Source organism: Diadema setosum, chromosome 20, assembly GCF_964275005.1.
Source record: "Diadema setosum chromosome 20, eeDiaSeto1, whole genome shotgun sequence".
Lineage (NCBI taxonomy): Eukaryota > Metazoa > Echinodermata > Echinoidea > Diadematoida > Diadematidae > Diadema > Diadema setosum.
The window spans coordinates 22606201-22628390 of NC_092704.1; the positions used below are offsets into that span (position 1 = coordinate 22606201).

At 41.5% G+C, this 22190-nt stretch overlaps 1 protein-coding gene across 1 annotated transcript in view; it reads right to left on the minus strand.

The window, feature by feature from the left end:
• Nucleotides 1-5660: 5660 nt before the first annotated feature.
• The window catches only part of LOC140243667 (dynein heavy chain domain-containing protein 1-like), a 133263-nt gene continuing 116733 nt past the window's right edge, over nt 5661-22190 (minus strand). Inside the window, exons 73-89 of the mRNA XM_072323331.1 lie at nt 21842-21964; nt 20268-20567; nt 19732-19957; nt 19023-19253; nt 17898-18105; nt 16651-17036; nt 15627-15811; nt 14354-14932; nt 13590-13956; nt 12845-13059; nt 11948-12149; nt 10972-11108; nt 10003-10100; nt 8902-9097; nt 7945-8150; nt 6931-7483; nt 5661-6423 (exon numbers count right to left, since the gene is read on the minus strand). Of these exons, the coding sequence (XP_072179432.1) occupies nt 6043-6423; nt 6931-7483; nt 7945-8150; nt 8902-9097; nt 10003-10100; nt 10972-11108; nt 11948-12149; nt 12845-13059; nt 13590-13956; nt 14354-14932; nt 15627-15811; nt 16651-17036; nt 17898-18105; nt 19023-19253; nt 19732-19957; nt 20268-20567; nt 21842-21964 (4593 nt within the window). The 3' untranslated portion in view covers nt 5661-6042. The remainder of the gene's footprint in view (nt 6424-6930; nt 7484-7944; nt 8151-8901; nt 9098-10002; nt 10101-10971; nt 11109-11947; nt 12150-12844; nt 13060-13589; nt 13957-14353; nt 14933-15626; nt 15812-16650; nt 17037-17897; nt 18106-19022; nt 19254-19731; nt 19958-20267; nt 20568-21841; nt 21965-22190) is intronic.

Genomic DNA, 22190 nt, shown 5'->3' on the forward strand with positions numbered 1-22190 from the left:
TAATTCATTTCAAACAAACAAATTCAAACAAACCAACGGTAACGAAAACATAACCTCCCCCCTTGGCGGAGGTAATAATATGAAAATCTTTGCTTCTTTTGACCATGACTTCAAAAATGTACCTTTATATGTAGTGACCAATATATCATTTAAAAGGTATTATTTTGTACTTTATGACAGAGACCATACTTCAAAATTTTCAAAAATGGACTTATCTGTTTTTTGCGAACAAACTCTTCATATGTTCTATTAAAGGTAATTTGGGGTATTATGCTCTCATCCCCAATGCACCCATATTAGTACAATGTATGCCTTCGAACTACAACTGTAGTCCTAGGTCAGGGCTGCGAATGACGAGGAATAGCACTGTGAATAGTATCAAGAGTCTTTGAACATCGGAGGCAGACCTTTCAGGCCTAAAAATGTACAGATGTTAGCCCAGATATCATCCATTCAATTTCATCTTCCCAAGAATTGCATGTGAAGTTCCATAATATCATGATAATAATGACCATGTCAGTGAAGAGCATTACAGTGTACCGTTACCGACTTTGAGGCACTTCATTTTTAACCCATTGAAGATGAACCGACTTTCCTTGGGGCGATAACATGCACTTCCCACCAGCCTGAGAATATTCAGGACGAGTCTTTGATGGGTTAAGTCAGGGCTGCGAATGACGAGGAATAGAACTGTGAATAATATCAAGAGTCCATGACCATCGGAGGCAGACCTTTCAGGTCTAAAAAATGTACGGAATGATGTCAGTCCAGATATCATCCATTTAATTTCATTTTCCCAAGAATTGCATGTAAAGTTCCATGATAGATGATGATAATGTAAGCCACATTCTCAAAGCATTCTACTGTTCTGCCACTGTGGGTTCTAACATAATCATGATATTGACCATGTCAATGAAGAACACATAGCAGTCTATACTGACCGTACTTCGGGCACTTCATCTTTAACCCATTGAAGATGGGCTGACTTTCCCATAACATGCACTCCCACTTAACCCCACCCTGAAAATACTCCGGACTAGTCTTCGACGGGTTAATCAGAAAGTTAATAATATTACTGTACTGATAAGAAGATCTACTATCAATTGAAAAGTGGAAAGTTTGACATGTTGAGGAAAATAACATACCAGGTATGTTACTTAATTGGCCCTTACCTCATGAAGCTTAAAGTAATGGTGACGATAAAGTAATATGGTGGCCATAAAGTAATAATTAAAGTAATATGGTGACAACATTACAGGTGGCTATCTCGGTATGTTCTAATGTATTTTCTTTGTTTGTTTCTCTTGCTCTTTTTGCTCTTTTCTCCTTTAAGTCCCACTCCTTTCCTTTCATAGTTTTCGTTATTAGGTTGTTTGTTTTTATAGTAAGACTTAGACATTCATCTAGGGATTCATCTTTGCTTTTTTGTAGGTCCCCCACATTTCATGTTTGTAAAATTGTCTTGTCTTCTTTAATTATGACATTATATCTTGTCTTATGTTCTATCATGCTATCTTAGCATGATGTTTGTGTTTGAGATGTGGAACAATCAAACCAAATCAAATCAAATCAAATCAAATCAAAGCTTTGGTCTTATTGACACACAGTGTAGGCCCACTTGATGTTGTCCTGACTAAAATACAAGTAGAGTAAGTACTAAAACACATTCTTGCTAATAATAAACCTACACTAAATCACTCCCCATGACAATTTTGTTGTATCCTTTTTCTCTGTGTGTGTCTATGTCTGGGAGATATGAAAACCTCATGTTTCTGTGCATGTATGCAGTTTATATACACTTGTACATGTGTACACACTCATATATATGAGATTGCACGTGACGGTACATGTGATTGTGTTTATACAGTGTACAATTGTAAATGCACATTAAAATGGTTTACAAAACTGTATGTGTGTGAGTATGTGTGTGTGTGTCTTTGTGTGAGTGCGTGTTAAGTTGTGCGTAATGCCTGTATGTTACATGTACAAATGGAACCAATACATTACTGAAACATAACAGTTACGAGAAATTATCTTAACTTTTAAAATAAGACTGATTTATTTTCTATTCCACAACAATCGCTGAAATTCTCATTGCAAACAGCAGGTTGCATATATCACTCTTGGTGCACTGTATTTTGCATATATAATGTACATGTACAATACCATCAGAGAAGAGGATGATCAACTCGCTTATGTCAAGACAGAAAGACAGGGACAAACCCAGCATAATTTACACTTCTAATAAAAAGACCATATTTACAACAATAATGAAAACTGTTTGTAGCTGCCTGGCAGTGCAGTGATATAATTACCTTTCCATGTACACACATAATATGTTAATAAACCTTCTGTAGGAACCTACACAGAAACAATAACAATATGCATAGATTTACACTCTGTAAGCTGTAATATCGTGCAAAATATCTGAAAGTCACACTTGAAATTAGTATTTACAAAATTTATGCATTGGAATGGATTATTTAGGACGGATTTGAAAGTTTTTCAACATAGCAGATATAAGACTTAGCCACTCTATTCACTAGTCTCTCTCTCTTCCATGATAAATAGAGAGCCTATATCATCTTTTTAAAATCTATTTTGCATAATATGAATGAATACAGTATACTGCATGTCTTTTCAGAGATTTACTTGTACAGTAAGATGCAGTGGTTTTATGTTCCTGTGTATATGTACATTGGATCTACACACCCTGCAGAATGTCGCAGTGACAAAACTTACAGATAAACAGTGACGTACAAAGTATGACTTTAAAGGGATCATACAGTTTTGGTTGAGACCTATTTTCAGGTTTCTAACATTTTTTGTTGAAATAATGAGAAACTTCTTATGAAATATGAAAGAGCATGTAATTCTATGAGGAATTCAACATTTATTTGATGGAAATTGGTTTTGAAATGGCTGAGATATCCAAAAAAGAGTGACTCTAATAAAGTGTGGGACCCACACTTTATTACGATCGTTTTGTTTTACTTTGTTTTTTGATGTTTCAGTCATTCCAAATCCGATTTTCATCAAATAAACTTTGAATTCCTCTTAAAATGGTATGCTCTGTACTACATCATAAGTGTTTTCTTGGTATCTCGCAAAAAGTTAAAAGCCCAATTCTCATCCCCACCAATACTGTACCATCCCTTTAACATCCTGGCATTATCTAAGTCGTCAATCTCACTCTATGCCTTGAAGAATTCAAGGTATTCTCTATGGTGTCAGTCATTCTATAGTGAACAAATTTAATACACCATGCAATGAAAGGCTTTTGTTGAAATCATGAAGTCTGAGGAGACAGAAACAGCACTATTTTGGAGGGGCACATCTTTTCAGAAAATAAGACAATTTCTGTCATCACAGAGTTCATAATTTTACTACAGGCTCGAAATACAGCACGATACTGTATACAGTGGAAACTCGATATAACGAGATGGTCGGGACCGAGTCATTTTCCTCGTTATAGCCGATATCTCGTTATATCAGTAGGCATAAAAAAAGGCATAAAATAAAGACATTAATTTGCACATGTGGGACTACCCATCATATTTCAATCAATACTGATAACTTGATATTGTGTGTGAGGGAATTACTCACCTTTATGGGTAAGAAGATGTTTTTCGCCAAGGAAATCCGGCAATTAATTGTAGATGTGTGAATTTGTAAATTTATATAGCTTGCGATTGTATCAAGATCGTCTGTGGATTGGTATGTGGTTATCGTATGGGGGTGTGTGTTGTGTGGAAAGCTTGAATATGGTCTGCACAATGCTGTGTGTGTATGTGACACATTCTGTATGTACATTATGACTGCGTGTGTGTGTGAAGACGGGGAATTCCCAAAGTAGAAGGCCAATCACGGCATCAGATTGCCTCACACCTGCTAAACGTCATGATGATGTCATGTATACACATGGCCGACGGTCCCACCACATTTTCTGCATACAGTGTGCGTGCACACACACACTTCACACGTACAACATGCAGTGCTAGCTGGAGTGCACTGAAGAAAATGATTATGTGTGTACAAGATAGTTTTTGGCGCATCAAGCTTTATAATCTCGGAAGATGATAGCACAGGCGAAGTAAAGCACTACCGAAGGCATTTTGCTTTACCTCGCTATAGCAGGTTTGATTTACTATGTTTTTCTTTGTTTGGAAGTCACAAAATTTATCTCGTTATAGCAGTTATTTCGTTATAGCCGATCTCGCTATAAGAGTAGCATTTTACATAGACTTGTGTGGAAGGAAATTTGGGACCGAGAAAATTTCCTTGTTATAACCGATATCTCGTTATAGCAGTGTTCGTTATACCGAGTTTCCCCTGTATTTGTTTTCTGTCTTCAAGCACATCTTTTTAAATAAGATTACAAAACATTTCCACTTACATTAGAAATTCCTCAACAGTTCTGTTGTTTGTTTTCATATTGCAGCACAGACAATCATGTAGTATACTATGTACAGTGGAGGTGATTAATAATGGTCTGAGGCTGATACCGATAGCACTCCACACACGCTATATCAATGAATATACCATGAAAATGACGTTGGAGGTATGGCACATTTTTCTAATCTGCATCTTGTCGTCAATATAATGATCTTATGCTTTTTGATAGTCAGATGACAACAATAGACCAATCAGCAAACAGGATTTCATTACTCCGTTGAAGACAAATCCCAAGTACGAGTACTCTCGGGCAGGTGTCTATGGGAAATGCCTGTTCAAACAAAATCAGCCCGTCTACAATGGGTTGTTGAAGGATATACAGGTAATGAACAAGAGGAAACCGTCTATTCTCAGATATGTTTTAAAAGAGAGAGGAAGAGACATCAATTTCAATAAGCACCTGTGAGGAAAGGTGTGATATAAAATCGGTGGCACTTGAATGAAAGACTCGGTCGCATATTTCTCTGCTGTACACACATTTTGCTTACAGTGTATGAGTCTACACAGACAATGGTTCATACACGCTATTAAGACCCACCAGGATCCTGGTTCATAAAACTCTTTGGATCAATATACAGTTAGATCCAGATTCATAATATCCATTTACACTAAGATCTCAAGTTCATAATATTCATATACATTTGGATTCAGGTTTGAATGATACACTAAAATCCACACACACTAAAGATGCACAAAACAGGATCATGGTTCACATACAGTGAACACTTGGATCTACAATACACTAAGATCCCGGTTCATGTACACTAGGATCCATAAATACTAAGATCCATAAAACACGATCCTGGTTCACTATACAGTGTATGTACACTCAGATCCATAACACACTACAGTACGATCAAGGTTCACTTACACTGCAGTAGGATCCATAAACACTTAAGATCCATACGCTCTAAATCAATGTTTATCTACACTAACATCCCAAAACACTCAGATCCAGGCTCACACACTTAAATCCATATTATATATATACTGCATAAAGCCAATAGGTCCAGAGTGCAGGCTGTGACCTAATGTGCTAAAAATATCCCATCAATACAATCATAACATCAGAGATCAACACATCTTACTGGCATCCTTTCACAGTCTGCATCTCTATAGCACCTCAATGAAGAGTCCAAGGTGCTTGATATATTTTTGATACCAATGGTGCAATGTTGTACTGTTAATACCATTTAAAGGCCAATATCAACAAAAAGTAGGATTAATTGCATTTCAGACATGGTGTGAACTTTCTTATACACTAACATTGGATGAATCCAGTTTGTTTGACAGCATATATATGTCATGTTGTACCACTGGCATCCTTGCACCATGAGATTAAAAAATCTTGGTGTTCTCCAGTTATCATGTAACAAAACTATAATGGCTGCAAAGTATGGTAGTGAAGGTGCAATGCTATACAATGGATACTCTGGTAACAAAAATGATCAATAGATCTTGGCTTGATGTTATTGTTTAACTACAGGATATTGGGGGCAGCGTACATACAACTTTATGTTACCAAAGGTGCACAGTGACACCACAAATACCCAGTTAACCTTTGTGATCAACAGAAAGCGGCGTCCTCTACAGTCTGCACGTGGCGTAAACTCTCTTCTGCGTCCAGACGGAAGAGTCCAAGGTGCACGGAAGGTTCACTGTGAGGACTGGGTCACCCAGGAAGAGTTCTTCGGTGCTAACGTTCCCAACATATGCACGGCATGGATAGCTGGACGAGGAGGCGTGCTGCTCGTCACCGGCGGCCGAGTCGTGGTTGATGACATCTGGCTTGAGCCACAAGATGGGAAGGGCGGAAGAGTGACGGTTTGCCGTGGAGGATGGAGCGGAGGTGTTAGGGAGGTGGATGAGGGAGCGTCTGGAATCCCAGTCAGCATTGTGGAGGTGGAAACCAGCGAGGTACACACCCTGGGCTGGGGGCTCTTTGGGGGGTTTCTCAATTCCAGTTATCTGATAGAGAAATGAGCAGGCGGAAATTCTGTTACATATTGTGGATTAAGTAAATCTGTACCAAGCATTATCTTAATCTTTGATACCTCAGATTTGAATCCAAAGGTTGCATCACAACTCAAAAGTCATAAAGAGTGGGCATTTGGACTGCATGTTCTAATCTTCGAAGATCAAAAAACAAGTAAATTGGGTTAATCCCTCAATCATTTCAGGAGACAATCCGCAGTTTGTTTAAGTCCCAAGTTTACAAACTGATTCACATCTTTTCATGGGATGAGAATGTTGATTCTCTGAATGCAATTTCATGAACAGAATTGTGCAGATAAATTCCCTATCAATAATAAATTAATAAGTGAACGTATATCTACAGTGTGCACACTTCTACCACGAAGATTCACAGGACTGTACTGCTTCATAGCCAGCTCCTGACTACAAGCCTACTATCTCATCATCTGAAATTAAATCTGGTGCATTATAGAATCTGGAAGACTGCAATATCTAAGTCACCTCAATCCCCATCTTGAGTTGGTGCAGCTCAAGATACTCCTTCCTGGAGTGTTCCTGCAGCACGGTGTCAATGAAAGCATTGGGACGACTGAAGGCTGCCAATCTGTAGCACCCAGACACACTTTCACCCGCATCTTTGTAACTCAGCAGGAGCTCTACTCTGGTCTTGACGTCAGCCAGCCACTCCTTCACTGAGGTACGCCATGGTGGGACGCCCCCAGCTTCCTGCATCCAGTCTTCAGGGATGCAGTTCCTGCTCAGGGGCGAGAGTATCCTGTCGACGCCGGGAGTGAGGGCGGCCTCGCCCACCACCGCCTTGAGCGCAAGGTCCACGTCGAACTGCACACGGTCAATGAGGGACCCAACGGCAGCGATCTCGGCACCGATGAAGTTCTGGAGGTGGTTGAGGGACTCGGGTGCCGGGGTCGGGAGGGCTGGGATGTCAGCCAGGGCTTCGTCCAAGGAAAGGATGTACTTGGGTAGGGTGGGAAGGTACCAGGTGTCAATGGACATCTTGCAGCGAGCCAGGGCCTTGAGTGACTTGGAGAGGTACCTGCGAATTAATTACATTATCATAACATCAGCTTTGTAGTATATCAGCACAACAGGGTTGCTTTTATTTTACCACAACTCTCATAAGTGCATATAATTCTTTAAAAGAAACTTTTATGTAGAAAACATGTTGCTCTTCAACACCTCACAAACTGCACATCATGGTTGTATGTGTACATGTACATGGACCCCTTTTTCTAAAGAGGTAGGATTGATCTTATGCTTGCTTTATTGAGTGTAACTCAGCAAATCAAGCGTAAGATCAATCCTGATCTTACAATGTACATCTGCTTCATAAAGATACTAGTGCTTGATTTAATGCACAGATTTAGTGGCAGACTGAACATAAATTTTTTAAATCGCATCAATTGCCAGATCAATCCTACGATCAATTTGTATGAAACACGCCCATGGTGTTTCGCAAGCGGTATTACTGATCAATTAGGTCCAGGTCCTGCCTACCTGCTGGATCTTCTCTCCTGGAGTTCTCTAGCTACGGGAGAAAGTCCAAGATGAGGAGGCTCCACGTCATCCTTCATGGTGTCGAAGAGATGCTGGAACCGCCTGGCGACCATGTTACCCCCGGTGCTCCCGGACCGCCTCTCTCGCCCCATCTCGGCAACCAGGGAGGCGAGCAGGGAGGCGGCGCCCATGGAGGATGGCATCTTCTGTGAGGATGAGCAGAGAAAGTTGGCTACCTTCAATGTCATGATCCTTGACATTACACAGCAAAGGTCACATTTGCAGTAATAGAGACTCAAATTATGCCGTTGAATATTCCTACTTGCGAATGACATTGCGGGCGACATTTTTTTCAGCTCTAGTTTATTAACTGTTGATGAATATTCACTGCTATCTCCCGAAATGCTTTTGGTGTTGGTGTGTCTGGTTTTTGAAAGTTCGGAACCATCAATTCTGGATACAAGCGTCTGAAGTAGGTTGTTGGTGTTCACCAATGAAGATAGCTTCATTGGTGAACACCGACAAAAAAAAAACATATTGAAAAAAATACCAGCTTACTCTTGAGGAATAAAACATTTGGACAATACTGAAATACCATCTAATGGTCTAGACACAACATATTGGCTTGCTGTCGAAGTAACATAAAACAAAACAAAACAAAACAAAACAAAACAAAACAATAGAAGATGAAAAAAAAGAAGAAATGAACGCCATCTGAAAACATTGCAGCATGCCATTAGTTACAATTCACCTCGTAAAAGAATGAGACCTAGCTTCTGTTAAATGCTCAGATGGAACACCCGATAGTCTAACAGGGGACGAGTTTGGCCCGCCTTCAAGCAAAATCAAACAAAAACAAAAACAAATACAAAAACGACTTTGACACTGTTTAATAATGGTTATATCATGACCCCCCCCCCCCCCATTCAATGGTCTAGATGAAGTGATTCAGCTTGCCTTTAAGTTGCTCCATGGCTGCAGCAGACTGTCAATCAGAGCTCCCACCACATCAGCATCCTCCAAGACGTCGGTGTGCCCTCCATAGACCAGCTGCTCCACCATCACCCTGAGGGTCTGGATGTTCTCCCACGGGGATACGCCCTCCCCGCACCAATTCAGGGATGACATCATGGCTTTGAGGTCGGGGATTCCCCTGAAAGTAACATCACGGTGGCATGCATAGAGTATCAAGAGCAATATCATGATATATCACACAGTTACATTGTGTATCATTTATGATTATCATTTATGTTTATTTGGCATTTCATCATAAAATACAAATAGACAGTCATATCAAATGATACAAAGAATCATGTGGTAATACTCGGTGCATACCACTAGTATGCACCTAGAATCTGATTATTGGCATTGCTACTTGCACTAATAGTATTACCATATTAGCAATAGTACTCGTATGTAGCTGAGAGGAGGAGGACAAGAAAAAGTCTGCTGGTTCTGTTTCCACTACTCTTACTACTACCACCAGTGTTATTACTTTGAATATCAACGCTATTATCAACAGCATTGATCTTAACCCGTTCCTTCCGCAATTCTCTGAGTGCCTTTAATGCCCCCAAACGAGATTCTTTTCGCCCGTCGACAGAGAGGCACACAGGTTGGTAATCCAGCTGTGTGAAGGCAGTCAAGCGGTTGCTTGAAAGTCGTTCTAGCAATGTCATGCATTAAAATTACACCATGTACAGTGCTTGTATTATTTTCTAAAATAACCTACCAAATTTTTCACAAATTTCTACAGAAGTGTAAAATATTTTACAAAAGTAAATGAATAATTTTCAGCATAAGCTGAGTAAGAGATATGGAGAAAAAAAAGATGGATGAGCAGAGAAATATATAAATATATACAGCTGTACACACAATAGTGTATGCGGTATATAGTTACAGAGAGAGAGGGGAGGGGGAGGGAGAGAGCCATGAACAAACTTGAACCTGTTGTCACCAATCTGCTTTAGTCATAACTCTAGCTCTATCACTGCTGGTTCTAGAGAAGGACATTTTTTTTTTTTTTGAGGAAGGGAGGAAGGGAGAGAGAAGGCTCACCAGGAATAGTCCTTGCTATAGCCCAGGCGATAGAAAAGTCGCCGGTGGGATAGGACCGTATGTAGCAAGGCCATACAGAATACAAGCTCAGTCAGACTCTGTGGAGCATAATACAACATGCAAAGGAAAACATTTTTAGAGACATTCCTTGATTAAATACTATCACGTTTTGGTGGCTACTGAAATAATGTTCTCAATCCTCTTACTTCTTTTCTTTTATAAAAAATAATAATAATAATAATCCCTCATTACCCTTGACTGTGTAACTATGTGTACATTTATGAATAATTAATATGCCATCATTGATCCCAAGAACTCATTGAAACTCTCCAACACTGTAGCCTAATTAAGCCCCTGGCTCCTAGATGTTGTAATTTCTCATGTGAAAAACATTTGGCATACCAAGTTCTTGGAAACGGTGGATTCAGTCCAGCAATTTCAAGACAGAAACTTTTGTCAGAGCAATCATTACATCTTTTTCTAGAGATTACAATCAAAGGTTGTTGTTTTTTTCTTTTTTTTTAAGTCATGGCTCCATTCTGTACTCGTTTTATTCAACTGAAAGAATTTCATCCACTTAAGTCCAGTAATGGATGATTTGGGTTCTTTTGTTTGTTGAGTTTGTTTTCGTATTAAGATGTAAAAGCCTTGAAGAACATTCCAGTTTGATGATCCCTGTCCAGTTATTGCATTCATCGGATCCTCTATGTGAATTAAGTGATGCATTCTCTGTATGAGAGTAAATGCATCTTGCGACTCAATAACTGGGTTTTGTGATGATGGAGACAGACTAAAAAAGAAGAAAAAAAATGGAATGATCTTGTTTTAGTCCCACAGGATGTACACATAGACACTTTGACAACTTCCTGTTGTAAACTCTTATTGAAAGCAAAAAAAAACCCACAACAAAACAAAAAGAAGACAAATGAGACAAAAGAAAAAGGAAAGAATAAAAGCCATGAGTCTCACCTTGGCCTGTGTGGTAGTGACCATGTGACGATGCTGATCTACTGCTGCCATGGCCTGGTTGAAGTATGTCCTCAAGGTGGCTTTGAAGTTTGTGTTGGTTTCACAAGCCACCTGCATGCCATTCTGAATTACCAGACCTTTCGGAGGAGAAAGAGAGAGGAAATATTATTGGTACAAACACATGATTACATAAAGATAGAGTAGCATTATATCTATTAAAGGTTCAATATGCCAATACAAAAGTATCATTTGTTATAGCCTTTTGCTGAAATCATTGTCAACTACTGGAAAAGTGGATATTTTCGCACGAGTAATTTTTCGTGCTCTGGTGTAACCAGGTGTAATCATAAAGTCTCAGTCCAAAAGGAAGGCCAAGGTGACACAATAGGAATCACGTATGATTGGGTAATCTCTTTTTATCGGTAGTTGGTTTCAAGATACGATTGTATCTGTGCTAATCAGCAAAGGAAGCACTCCAACAGGCACAATTCAACTTCACTCCATCTTTACACTTTCATTTGCTACATTGTAGTTTGTTCACTGTTGTATGCTAGTAGTGCACCTTCAGATGGAATATGAATAAGCTGAATATGTCTTCATCGTCGATGCATCATAAAAAATATGGCATCCCGCAAAGCATACAAAGGAATTCTTGTTTTTATGACCCCCACCCCTCCAATCTTTCCCAACGGCCATTGTGCTCATATGAAAAGCAACACTGGCTTTTTTGGGCAGAGTGCTTACCCAATCTTTGAGTTAATTGCCTATTCGACCGACCTTTAAAGCATGTAGTGTATGACTGCGTATACAGATGGTAACCATACAACTGTATAGCTTGCAACGAAAAGAAAATACAGAAATTTGAATACATTTCATAAGATGCATACATGATGATAAGGTTTTTCCTTCTCAGTAAAGCCAACACCCTCCCCCACTCATCACTCCCAACCCTTTGTCATCAACCACTTCTTCTCACCTGGGAGGGGTGTATTGCTGTCAGCCGTAGTGATGAAGATGAGCTTGAAGTCGGGGTGGACCTCCAAGCCCTCGTACACGCTGGACTGGCTGGTGGTCAGGTGGGACATCATCTCGGACATCAGGTCATCTCCCTTGGGAACCTTGTCCACCGGCTTGGAGGGCAGCGTCTTGTCAACGTACGTCGCCGGAGTGACAATGTGCTGGAGAAATCAAAAAAAGAAAAAGAGAACACATGAATATCAATCAAACCACACACAGATCATGTGATGGCAAATGTTGATGTTGATGTACTAGAGACATGAGGGAGCAACCTGCAGAAATATGGACAATATCAATCAACAAGTTCGTCATTTCAGAAATTGTTATTTAACCTGGCTGAGAAAAAAAAAAGAGACTCAAAAAAAAAAAGATGAAGTACAGGAAACCGGGTACAGTGGAATGGATAGTGAATTTCTTTTATCTTTCTTGTCAAATGGCATGTAAAAGCCATTTGTTTGTTATCATGGGACTGTATGGTCACTTTCTCAAAGAACACATCATCATAGACTGCTTTTGATTTCTCACTGACATTTCTACTGGCATGCATTCTTTGCCAGTCAGCACGGATGTCCTTCAGCAATATGTAAGGGGAGAGAGATACATTAATTCCCCTCATTCTCCTACATCACAATAGCAATCAAGTGGGACTGAGACAATTTTTTTCAGTTGAGTCTAACCTACAATACAGCAGAGTAATAAAGGAAAATAAGCAAGACAGTGCTATCTGACTTACTAAGACGGTTATGGTTATGTCTACAGGAATACATACAAGATAAAAGCCCAGGACAATATGAAATTACATCACTGCAAGAGAAAAAAAAATAACTCATTTCTTCCTCGTCCATCCAAGACTAACCTGTATAAGATGGAGAAAGTCTGTGCTCCACTTGCCCACGGCCTGGCAGTTATTGAGCACCAGCCACTGACCGCTGGACATGCACTCGTGTAGGGCCAGCACCGCCTGCTTCATCTGCTTGGCGTTGCCCATGGAGACAGTGTTGACGACGGTGCCAACGCCCTCGCGCTTGCAGTAGAGGGCAATCTCCGAGAGAGGGTCAGCCACAGTGTGACCTAGCGAGGGATGAGGAGAGAAAGTCGCTATGATTGTCAGATTTTTTTGTAGTACATGGTGAGAAAATTCTGCGACCTCATTGGTTGAGAGCTGTGCATCAATAAATAGGTAGCACGTTCGATATCAAATAATCACTGCAATCACTGGTAATACAGTAGATGCTGTAAACATGCTATTGTAGACTCGTAGCACTTGTGCACCTAGCAACAGATGGCTAGCCATGCATCCAGTAAATTTATTGTGCACCCAGTTATTACAATTGTAGTATTAGACAGTTTGTTACACCGTGAATCTTGGGTCAAAAAAGATTGCAAGTCCCTGGTCTGGTAGATACATGTATGACGCCTACCTACCATTAGGAGGTTGCTGGTTTGAGTTCAACCAGAGTATATTTGCCCATGATATTTATCATGGCTACTACTAGAACACTGAACAATCTGTGTTCATTCACACTGATGAAAAGTAATTTGTCAATCAGTTGCGATACAAAAGACTTGACACAAGAATAATTCATCTACATGTATCTAACCTTCCATTCCTGTTGTCTCCCCATCGTGATATCCAGATGGCAGCACAAAGACCAGCGGTACATTCTTCCCTGTCCTTTCCAACACATCAGCCACACTGTAGACCTCAGCCCGGGCCGTGTGGGCACCCAGCTGGTAGACCACTAGGTCCCGACAGATGCGGGCCAAACGGTCAGGCAGGACCACTCGCCAGAGGAGGGCCTTCTGGGCCACCGTCAGGCTCTGCAGGTCAGGCCCGGGTACCGGGGCCAGGAGGACTGGGTTGCAGGAGAAGTACTCCTGCCACTGGCGGGAGTGCTGCAGCACGGACTGCCTCAGGCCCTGGTACACTGGGGCCAGCTGTTCCAGATGCCCACATTTGATCCATATCTGCAGAATGTGAACGGAAAAAAAGAGTAAGCATTCATGTTGGCAATTTTAAAACAATGAGAGCACCAAAACAATTCAATAACAATGATAATGATGATTCAAAGCATTTGTATAGCGCCATGTATCTGTTTATACAAGATTAGCCTGCTTGACTCAAAAGTACAAGCAGCTCACTTGATTTTTTGTACATATAGTCAATAAGGGTCATCAAAAACCGTGCAAAGTAACATTTATTGCACGGCAAAGAATGAACTACTGTGCATATTTGTAACTTATCGATTTAGCAGAATTTTCTACTAATGTCAAAGCATCATTAACCCATTCAGTTTTCAGAGACAAACATGTCAACAAGCTTTCACAAACATGTTGACAATTCTTTGCACATTGTCAAATGTACCTCATTTGTCAGCCAGTCAGGGACGACTGAATTATCGCTGGCACCATCAAACACAGATTCTCGCTCCCTGGAGACCACCGACTCCAAGCCATTCACAAAGAGGTCCAGCTCCAGCTCCGACATCTCCCCCGACAACCGCATCTTCTGCACGGCAACGAGAAACACGAAGAGGTCAGAGTGCTGCTGGAACAGGCCGCACGCCAACTTGGCGTGGACTTCCCCTGTGAGGGCGTTGCACAGCTCCACGGCCCGGGCCTTCAGCGAGGCAATGTCCGTGCGGTCCTTCTCCCGGGAGCGCACAGTGTGGGCGTACCAGCGGGCGTAGCGCCGGAAGGGGACGTAGTACGTGGGCAGCAGCTGCCAGATGCGCTTGATGGTGGAGTAGAGGAGGGCGCCGTGCTCAGCCACTGCCTTGTACGGCTCCTGCTTCTCCTGCAGCTGGTCCAAGAGCATCTGGCTCTCTTGGAGGAGGGACTCGGTGCCAAAGATGGTCTGGTGGTAGAGCCCGAGGTAGTCTGGCCAGCCGGCATCCTCCAGGATGCCATGGTCTAGATCAAGGGTATTGTCCAACAGCTCCAGCTGGGGTTGGAAAGGTGTGTAATGAATGGTAAGAATCAGCCAGAGTAGTGGGATGGGTGATTGAAGACGAAATACATACTTGGATTTCAATCAAAAGCACAAATTTGCTCAAAGTATATCATTGTAGTGCCCCTTGTCTTGCCAGAAGATCATACCAATGGTGACGGTATCAATATGGATACTCCCTGCAATATTTGTACATTGTACTTCTGATATTGTTTTCAATCTCCTTAATGTACTGTATTCATGATTGTACGGTGTATATATTCAGAAACTGTAGACACAATGTGGTATAGCCAGTTCAAAACATGACAAGACATTGCTGAATTGACATTTTTTAGTCAAGAAGCAAAAGGTTTGGCATAAGAATAGAATAGAACTTTATAATGGTCTCCACAATACACAGTCTGTTGACTACAATAAGTCCTCTGTTGACATCACATGTCACATAAACAGTGTATGTTGTCTGCTCGTCAAAGCAAGCACATCAAGTCAAAAGCAAGCAGCATTTTGATCAATGGTGAAAAGCCGTGGTAACGCAATAAAAAATTTGACATCAATGCTTGACGAATGCACAGTGCTCGTGCAGGACGGCCACCACAGCCTGCGACAAGGTGGCCGCATCAGAAATTGAATGGTCCCTATTGCCTGCCATGCCCAACACGACTCCAAAATGACTATTCGCGTGGTTTACCTCGGTATCCTGAAGCTTTTTCTTGTGCTCCCGAATGTCCGACCGAATGGACTGCTGGTGGTTGGCAAACTCTGGTCTCTCGGCCGCCATGACGTCGATCAGGAGTCTCGTGGTGTACCCTTCCAGGTTCACTGACATGTCAATCACAGAATACCTGTCCGTGTGGGGCTTGAGGAATCCCGCACCTGCAGCGATGAAGTGAAAAGATTGAACTTGACAGAATCGGAGGTGATGATGGAATGATAAGACATCGAGATACCATGTGTATTTCTAGAATTTAGGATGTATTCAAGTTAAAGACACAACAGTTACATCATAGTTCATTCAAAATTAATGACATGCTCAAAAAGTACGGTGAAATAAAACAAAAAAAACATGCATAAAGTAAAGCATTTGATGCAAAAAAATATTCAAAGGAAATGATGAAAATGAGCACTTACATAAAATAAATGATATATTTCAAAGGCAAGAGTAATGACAATGAAATACAAGTAGAAATGCTATCAATCTGTGAGAGTCTTAGTTTGCCTGAAAAAGGAACTTAACCAATTTCCTGGCAATGAGAAAAGAGTTGTATTCAAATTGAAGGAAGTACAATGGACACCTAAAATGAAAAACACTTTTTTGTTAGCTAGTCACAAAATCAGGTAACGCTAATTGCAACTGAAATACATGTACTGATAGACCCATCTCAATCTTTGGTTTGAGATCGTAATGGGACTTCTACCATGCCATTCAGTCACTATGGCCATAAGGTGTGTGAATAAGGTCATAATCACTTCTAGCACATGGACTAAACTAGTGTAAAAATAAGTATTGCAAAACTTGGCGTAATTGATGTAAATACGATTGATGCCTGTCCGTTGCAGCATTTCATCTCTACAATAGACTGCGACTACAAAACCTGTATTTAGAACTTTTGCAAGGCATAATTACATGTATGTGCTGCTACAATCTGTACCTTCAAGGGTGTCTTCAGTTCTCTGTGCCCCTCCTGCATAAAGACGGACATGGAAATACGTACCTTCCAGCTCAAGAGGAACGGCGGTGGTGAGATAGAGGGCAAAGCGCGGGTTGTAGTCGTAGAGGTGGCTGCCGATCCGGATCTGCCTCTCCCCGTCCTTGTCCTCCGCCACGTTGCGGGCCAGCAGGTCGTCAAACTTGGGGTCGAGGTCGCGTCGCTCGAGGTGGCTGACCACAACGGTCAGTCCCATCGCCACGGACTGGATGAGTTTGACCTCCAGCATGTCGTCATCCGCGGCCACCACCCAGAGGTCACTGAACGGCCGCTCGCCATCCAGGTCGACGGAGTAGGCGTGGGTGACGGCCGACTGGTTGCTGGTGCCCGTGCTGTAGATGTCAAAGTCCTTCTCGCTAGCATTGTCCTTGTTGGGAGTCACCCCACCCATCCTGCAAAGACACGAAAGCATTCCATCAATGTGGGCTTGCTTGTTTCAAAACCTACAGTACACGTATAACAGAATTCTGTTTCCACTTCTTACAAGAACATGAACAGGAAACTTTGCCTGATACTCCAACCGGCTACATTTGAGACAGTTTGTGTACCAAATATTGACTTTAGCAAGGATTTTTATCTACGGCTTCATATAATAATAATAATAATAATAGTGGCTACTTGTATAGCGCACAGGTCCACTTTTCAGTGCTCATGGCGCTTCAAAAATGAAAAAATATCATATATTTACATGCATATACATATTCAAACATTTCAACAAAGAAAAAAAAATGGTAAACAAAAGTAAATATATACCAAATAAAGAATACAACATATATCAATTAAAAATACAATATTAATCCAATATTAATGACATACAGCAATTACAGTCCTCAGTGTGAAAGGAACAGATAAGTTTTAAGTTTGGATTTGAATGACTCTGTAGATGACAGTTCCCTTAACTGAAGAGGTAACTGATATACAGCATAACAGAATTCTGTTTCCACTTCTTGCAGGAATATAAACATGAAACTTTTGCCTGGCATTCCAACCGGCAAAGTTTGTGACATTTTGTGTATCACAGATTGACTTTAGCAAGGATCTTTCCCTAGTATGGCTTCACATTCACTATCATGATGCAAAATGGTATCCCTAGGACTACAGCACTATGGCATCTTACTAATACATATTTTACAAATACAAACTGTAGTTTGAACTGTCATCTCTCGTTGAAACAAACACATGTAGCTGTATACAAAACAAAAGTTTGGGTACCAAATACATTTTGAAAATTGTTACGGCAAAGAATGTCTCACGTGGTGACCGTGCGAGGTGTTTCGGGGAACTCCGTGCCGTAGTCGGTCTCGGCCCCGATAGAGCTGTGATCGGCCCGGCTGAGGGCGAAGTTGGAAGTAGCCACGCTCTCAAGGTTTCGACTCTCCATCAGACGGTCCTCCGTCAGGCCTGACTGGCTCTGGCCCAGGGGCCCTTCCTCCAGCTCCCCCTCCTGGATCAGTGACATTTCTGGGGACGGGCATAGGGATGAACAGAGAGTGAGGTGTGAGAGTCACGAGTATGGTACTCATGGACTTTAAACCCATTAATCCAGGGGAATTTGTTGCGAATACCATCATCATCATACATGCCATTATTAAATTGTGAACCCTGAATATTTCATTGCACATCTTATACTAACTACAGGAAGAATAAATGAAATTGACTATTAAAGTCATTTACATGTAGTCTGCTTCGAAATCTGAAAGCAATTTATAACAGTGTGCAATTTGGCTGAAAAGAAAAGGGAACTTTACTCTTTTAAAAAAATCTGTTGCCAATTTAGGAAACTGTTATAGAGTTAGCACTTATGAGGCTTTTAAAAATTCTGCAACCACAACGCTTGTGTACAAACACTGAATATGTGAAGCCTTCTGGGAGTTTATGGGTTAATGACCACCCACCTTCATCACACTCATGAAATGTTCCTTGCCCAGTACTCCCAGTTATGAGATGCCCAATGTTAATCTTACTAATAAAACAACAACAAACAACAACAACAACAACAACAACAAAAAAGCAATGAAATTGCATTCCAATGAAAACTTTTATATTTTCATGACATTTCTAACACAGAGGCTGTTTTTTTTTTCCTACCTACTGTACGTTCTTTCTCTTGCAGAACTTCCCGCTGACAATTTCAAATGCACAAAAACTTTTGTGATAGATTTTTTTTTTATTTTCAAAACACAATTATCATTTGTGTATCATGTAATAAACTGCGCTATACTAAAATCTGATGACACTGTATACTACGCTCCTAGACTCTCCTGGGCCCCTTTTTTCATGAAACATGTCCTTTAGGGCATATACAAATGTAGCAGTGGCAATAAATGCATGCAAGACTCAAGGAGTTTTGTGTGTCTACTCATGATTATCTCACACACCTGACTCGTCCTCTGCATCCAGCCCGTTATGGAAGCTGACCACTGCCGACTCCTGCAGCTTGACCACCCAGGTGAGCGCCTGGTTGTCCGGGTCCACCAGGAGCGGCCACTGGCGCCGTCTCCCGATCACGCAGGCCCTGGCGTAGAGGGCGTTGGTGACAGAGAACTGGTCGCACACCATGCCGCTGCAGTGTCGCCATTCCGTGAGCTCCTCCTCCGTGCTGAGGATAGCTGGTGGGGGAAGAGGGAAGGGATACTAGCAGACCTCTCTTTTTAGGCTAATCTGGACGTAGCTAACTTACGCTGTAAAGCCAGAAATTTTTCGCCCCCATGAAATTACTGCAAATTTTGCGAGGAGCCAAGATGCACGACATTCAAATGCACACTAAAGCACTTGTCTGCCCTGTGCATTGAATGCCAGTGGTAATAAAATTATTTGAATGCAAATCAAAATTGTCATGTATATCATGATCACTATTAAATTGAAAAAAAAAAGTGTTTATATTCATTTCTCTTATGTGAAAAACAATGAAAAGTAGAACACACTACAGGTTTCTGAACTATGAAAATACCAAACATGTTAAGAGAATGCACAAACATGTGCAATTTGTAGCACTGCCCTAAACACTATACACGGTATCTAACTGGACCCTTTACTTTGGTTCCTGTTCAATGCCATTAAGGTTATCACTGATACCCCTCTACCTACTTTCAACGTTGAAGTTCTGTCGGATGGGCACCACTGAGGTTTCCTCCGACTCCGGCTGCTCTCTCCTGGACGTTGACTCAAGACTGCCCTCGCTTGGTGCCCGCTGGTCGTCCTCAGCCAGCCGGGCCGGTAGGTCCACCTCCACAGAGGGGCTGTCGTTCTCCGGGTACGGCTCCAGTCTGGCAGGGCCCGGTCCCGAATCGGACTCGGTGTTTGCCTCAATGACCTGGTGTGTAAAGGGAACATGTGTTGGTATAGGTCAAAGTGTAAGAAAAGACATGCATGCTTCAATGAGCAGATGTATACCATATTGGTTTGACTGAGCTGGATTTGAAAAATTTCGTAAGAATTTCGGACAAAATCTAATGAAGTTCTAATTATTAACCCATTGTAGACTGGTTCCAAGTATACTCCGGCAGGCATCTATGGGATACATGTGTGAAATAGCAAAATCAGCCTGTCCTAAGTTGGTTGCAAACTGATATGAATGATTTCAAGTAATACAGCTGTACACATGAAATTGATGTCAGACTCACCATATTCAGAGCAGGGCTCCCAGCCAGGGAGGGATCAGCCCCGCTCATCACGCTGGTCATCCCCGTCACCACGTGGTAGCTCCCGGTCTGACAGGCCCTGAGCCAATCGGACAGCAGCCTGACCCTGGCGGACTCATCCATTGGGCCCAGGTAGGTGGCACAGGCTGCTGCGAGGAGGGCATCGCCCGGTGCAGTCTTCAGCTGGCTGTTGGCTAGATCCAGGCTGGTCTTCCAGCCCTCATACTGAGTCTCCATGTCCTCCATGAGGTCTGTCGCTGCCTTGATCTTGACCTCAATGGCCTAAGAGGGCCAGAACAGAACAATTCGCTCGACAGTAAATAATAGTAACAACAACAACAATGATCAAAATGATAGTAGTCATCATAATGATAATACTGACATAACGTCGCTGGGGCGACAAGACCTCGTATTTTGTACATGTACAACATGTCAAATGTTCAGGAGAGCCAAAAAACATGGCGGCCAAAGCACTATAGCGATTGGGATAGCCTTTCCTTTGACATGCTGTGGTGGCTTCATTTTTGGAGTGAGACAGTTGGGATATGGACAGGACATCACTTAACCCATTATTTGACTATTAATCCAAAAAAGTCATTTTCACCAAAATTGCAGATGCAAGGTCTTGTCACCCCAGTGACGATAAATGATAATAACAAGAAGAACTGTGGGACCCTACAGGTGGCAACTTCAGCTGTGTGTAATCACTTTTCAAACAAAGAAAATTTCATCACGTATTACTTGTGTTTAATTTCACATACGAAAGTATTTCAGCGCATATGTTGATATCTCCTCAAAACATTTGCATGCTCTCATATTGACCTAGTTCAGTAGAGGCAATTCTGAACCATCCAAAACCTGTCTATGATCAACACGATTGCCACGACTGACCTCAAGATCTGATACGATCCCCATGATTACTCCACGAGAAAGATCATGATTTCAAAAGTGTTGCAAATTGTCAGATGGAAAATTGACAGATGGAAAAATGATATGATCAGCCACTAATGGTCAATGATGGAGTTCGTAATGGATCGCAAGATAATGGGAATGTAGCATCATCCAAATACAAAGAGTTATTTAAGTTTTGAGAAAGCATCGTGCAGAATCAGCAGGGTACTTGGAAGCTCTGCTCTTGAACACTAGACATTGATTCTGATAAAACCACAACTACATGATCCCGAGTCACATTTCTGAAAGGCACTCTGACACACAAGACCAGAGTCCCACAGCACTCTGCAAATTGGACTGGCCTTTCACAGAAATACAAATTGTGCATGCGTGTCAGATACTACTTTAGAAAGATTATCATAAACACTGGTCTCCCAACCAAGATCAATCTTAAGTGTTGGGAGTACAACATTTCACACTTCTACGGCTCAACCCTCCGTGCAACTCTCTCATCAATTTAATAGTGGTGTAAATACATGATACAAACTACACATCAGTATTTGTATCTCGTGCTCAGTTAAACTTCATTGTAAAATGTCCTCAGCTTTTGGTGGAAGTTACATGGTACTCGTACCGGCAATGGCAAATTTGGGCTGGAAACTGACCTCTATCTTCTTCTCAAACTGCTTGACCTGATGCAGGCTCTCCTGGTACTCCTTGCGTTTCTGCTCCAGTAGTCCTTTCATGTCCTGGGCCTTCACTCGCTTGCTACCAAGGTGGCCTTGAGCCTGGAGAGAAAAAAAAAGAAATCTGTCTTGTCAGGTACTGTCCAACAAATGTCTCACTGCAGAGATCTGCCTGCACTGTGCACCATTCATGATACAAGTGTATCACATTCAGTAATTGCAAAGTTCAGCAATTGCGCTGTCCATATGTGTTGTCTCTTTTAATACAGTACATGTATGAACACTTAATATCTTTGATGTGTTTGAAATTCATAATACCATACAAAAT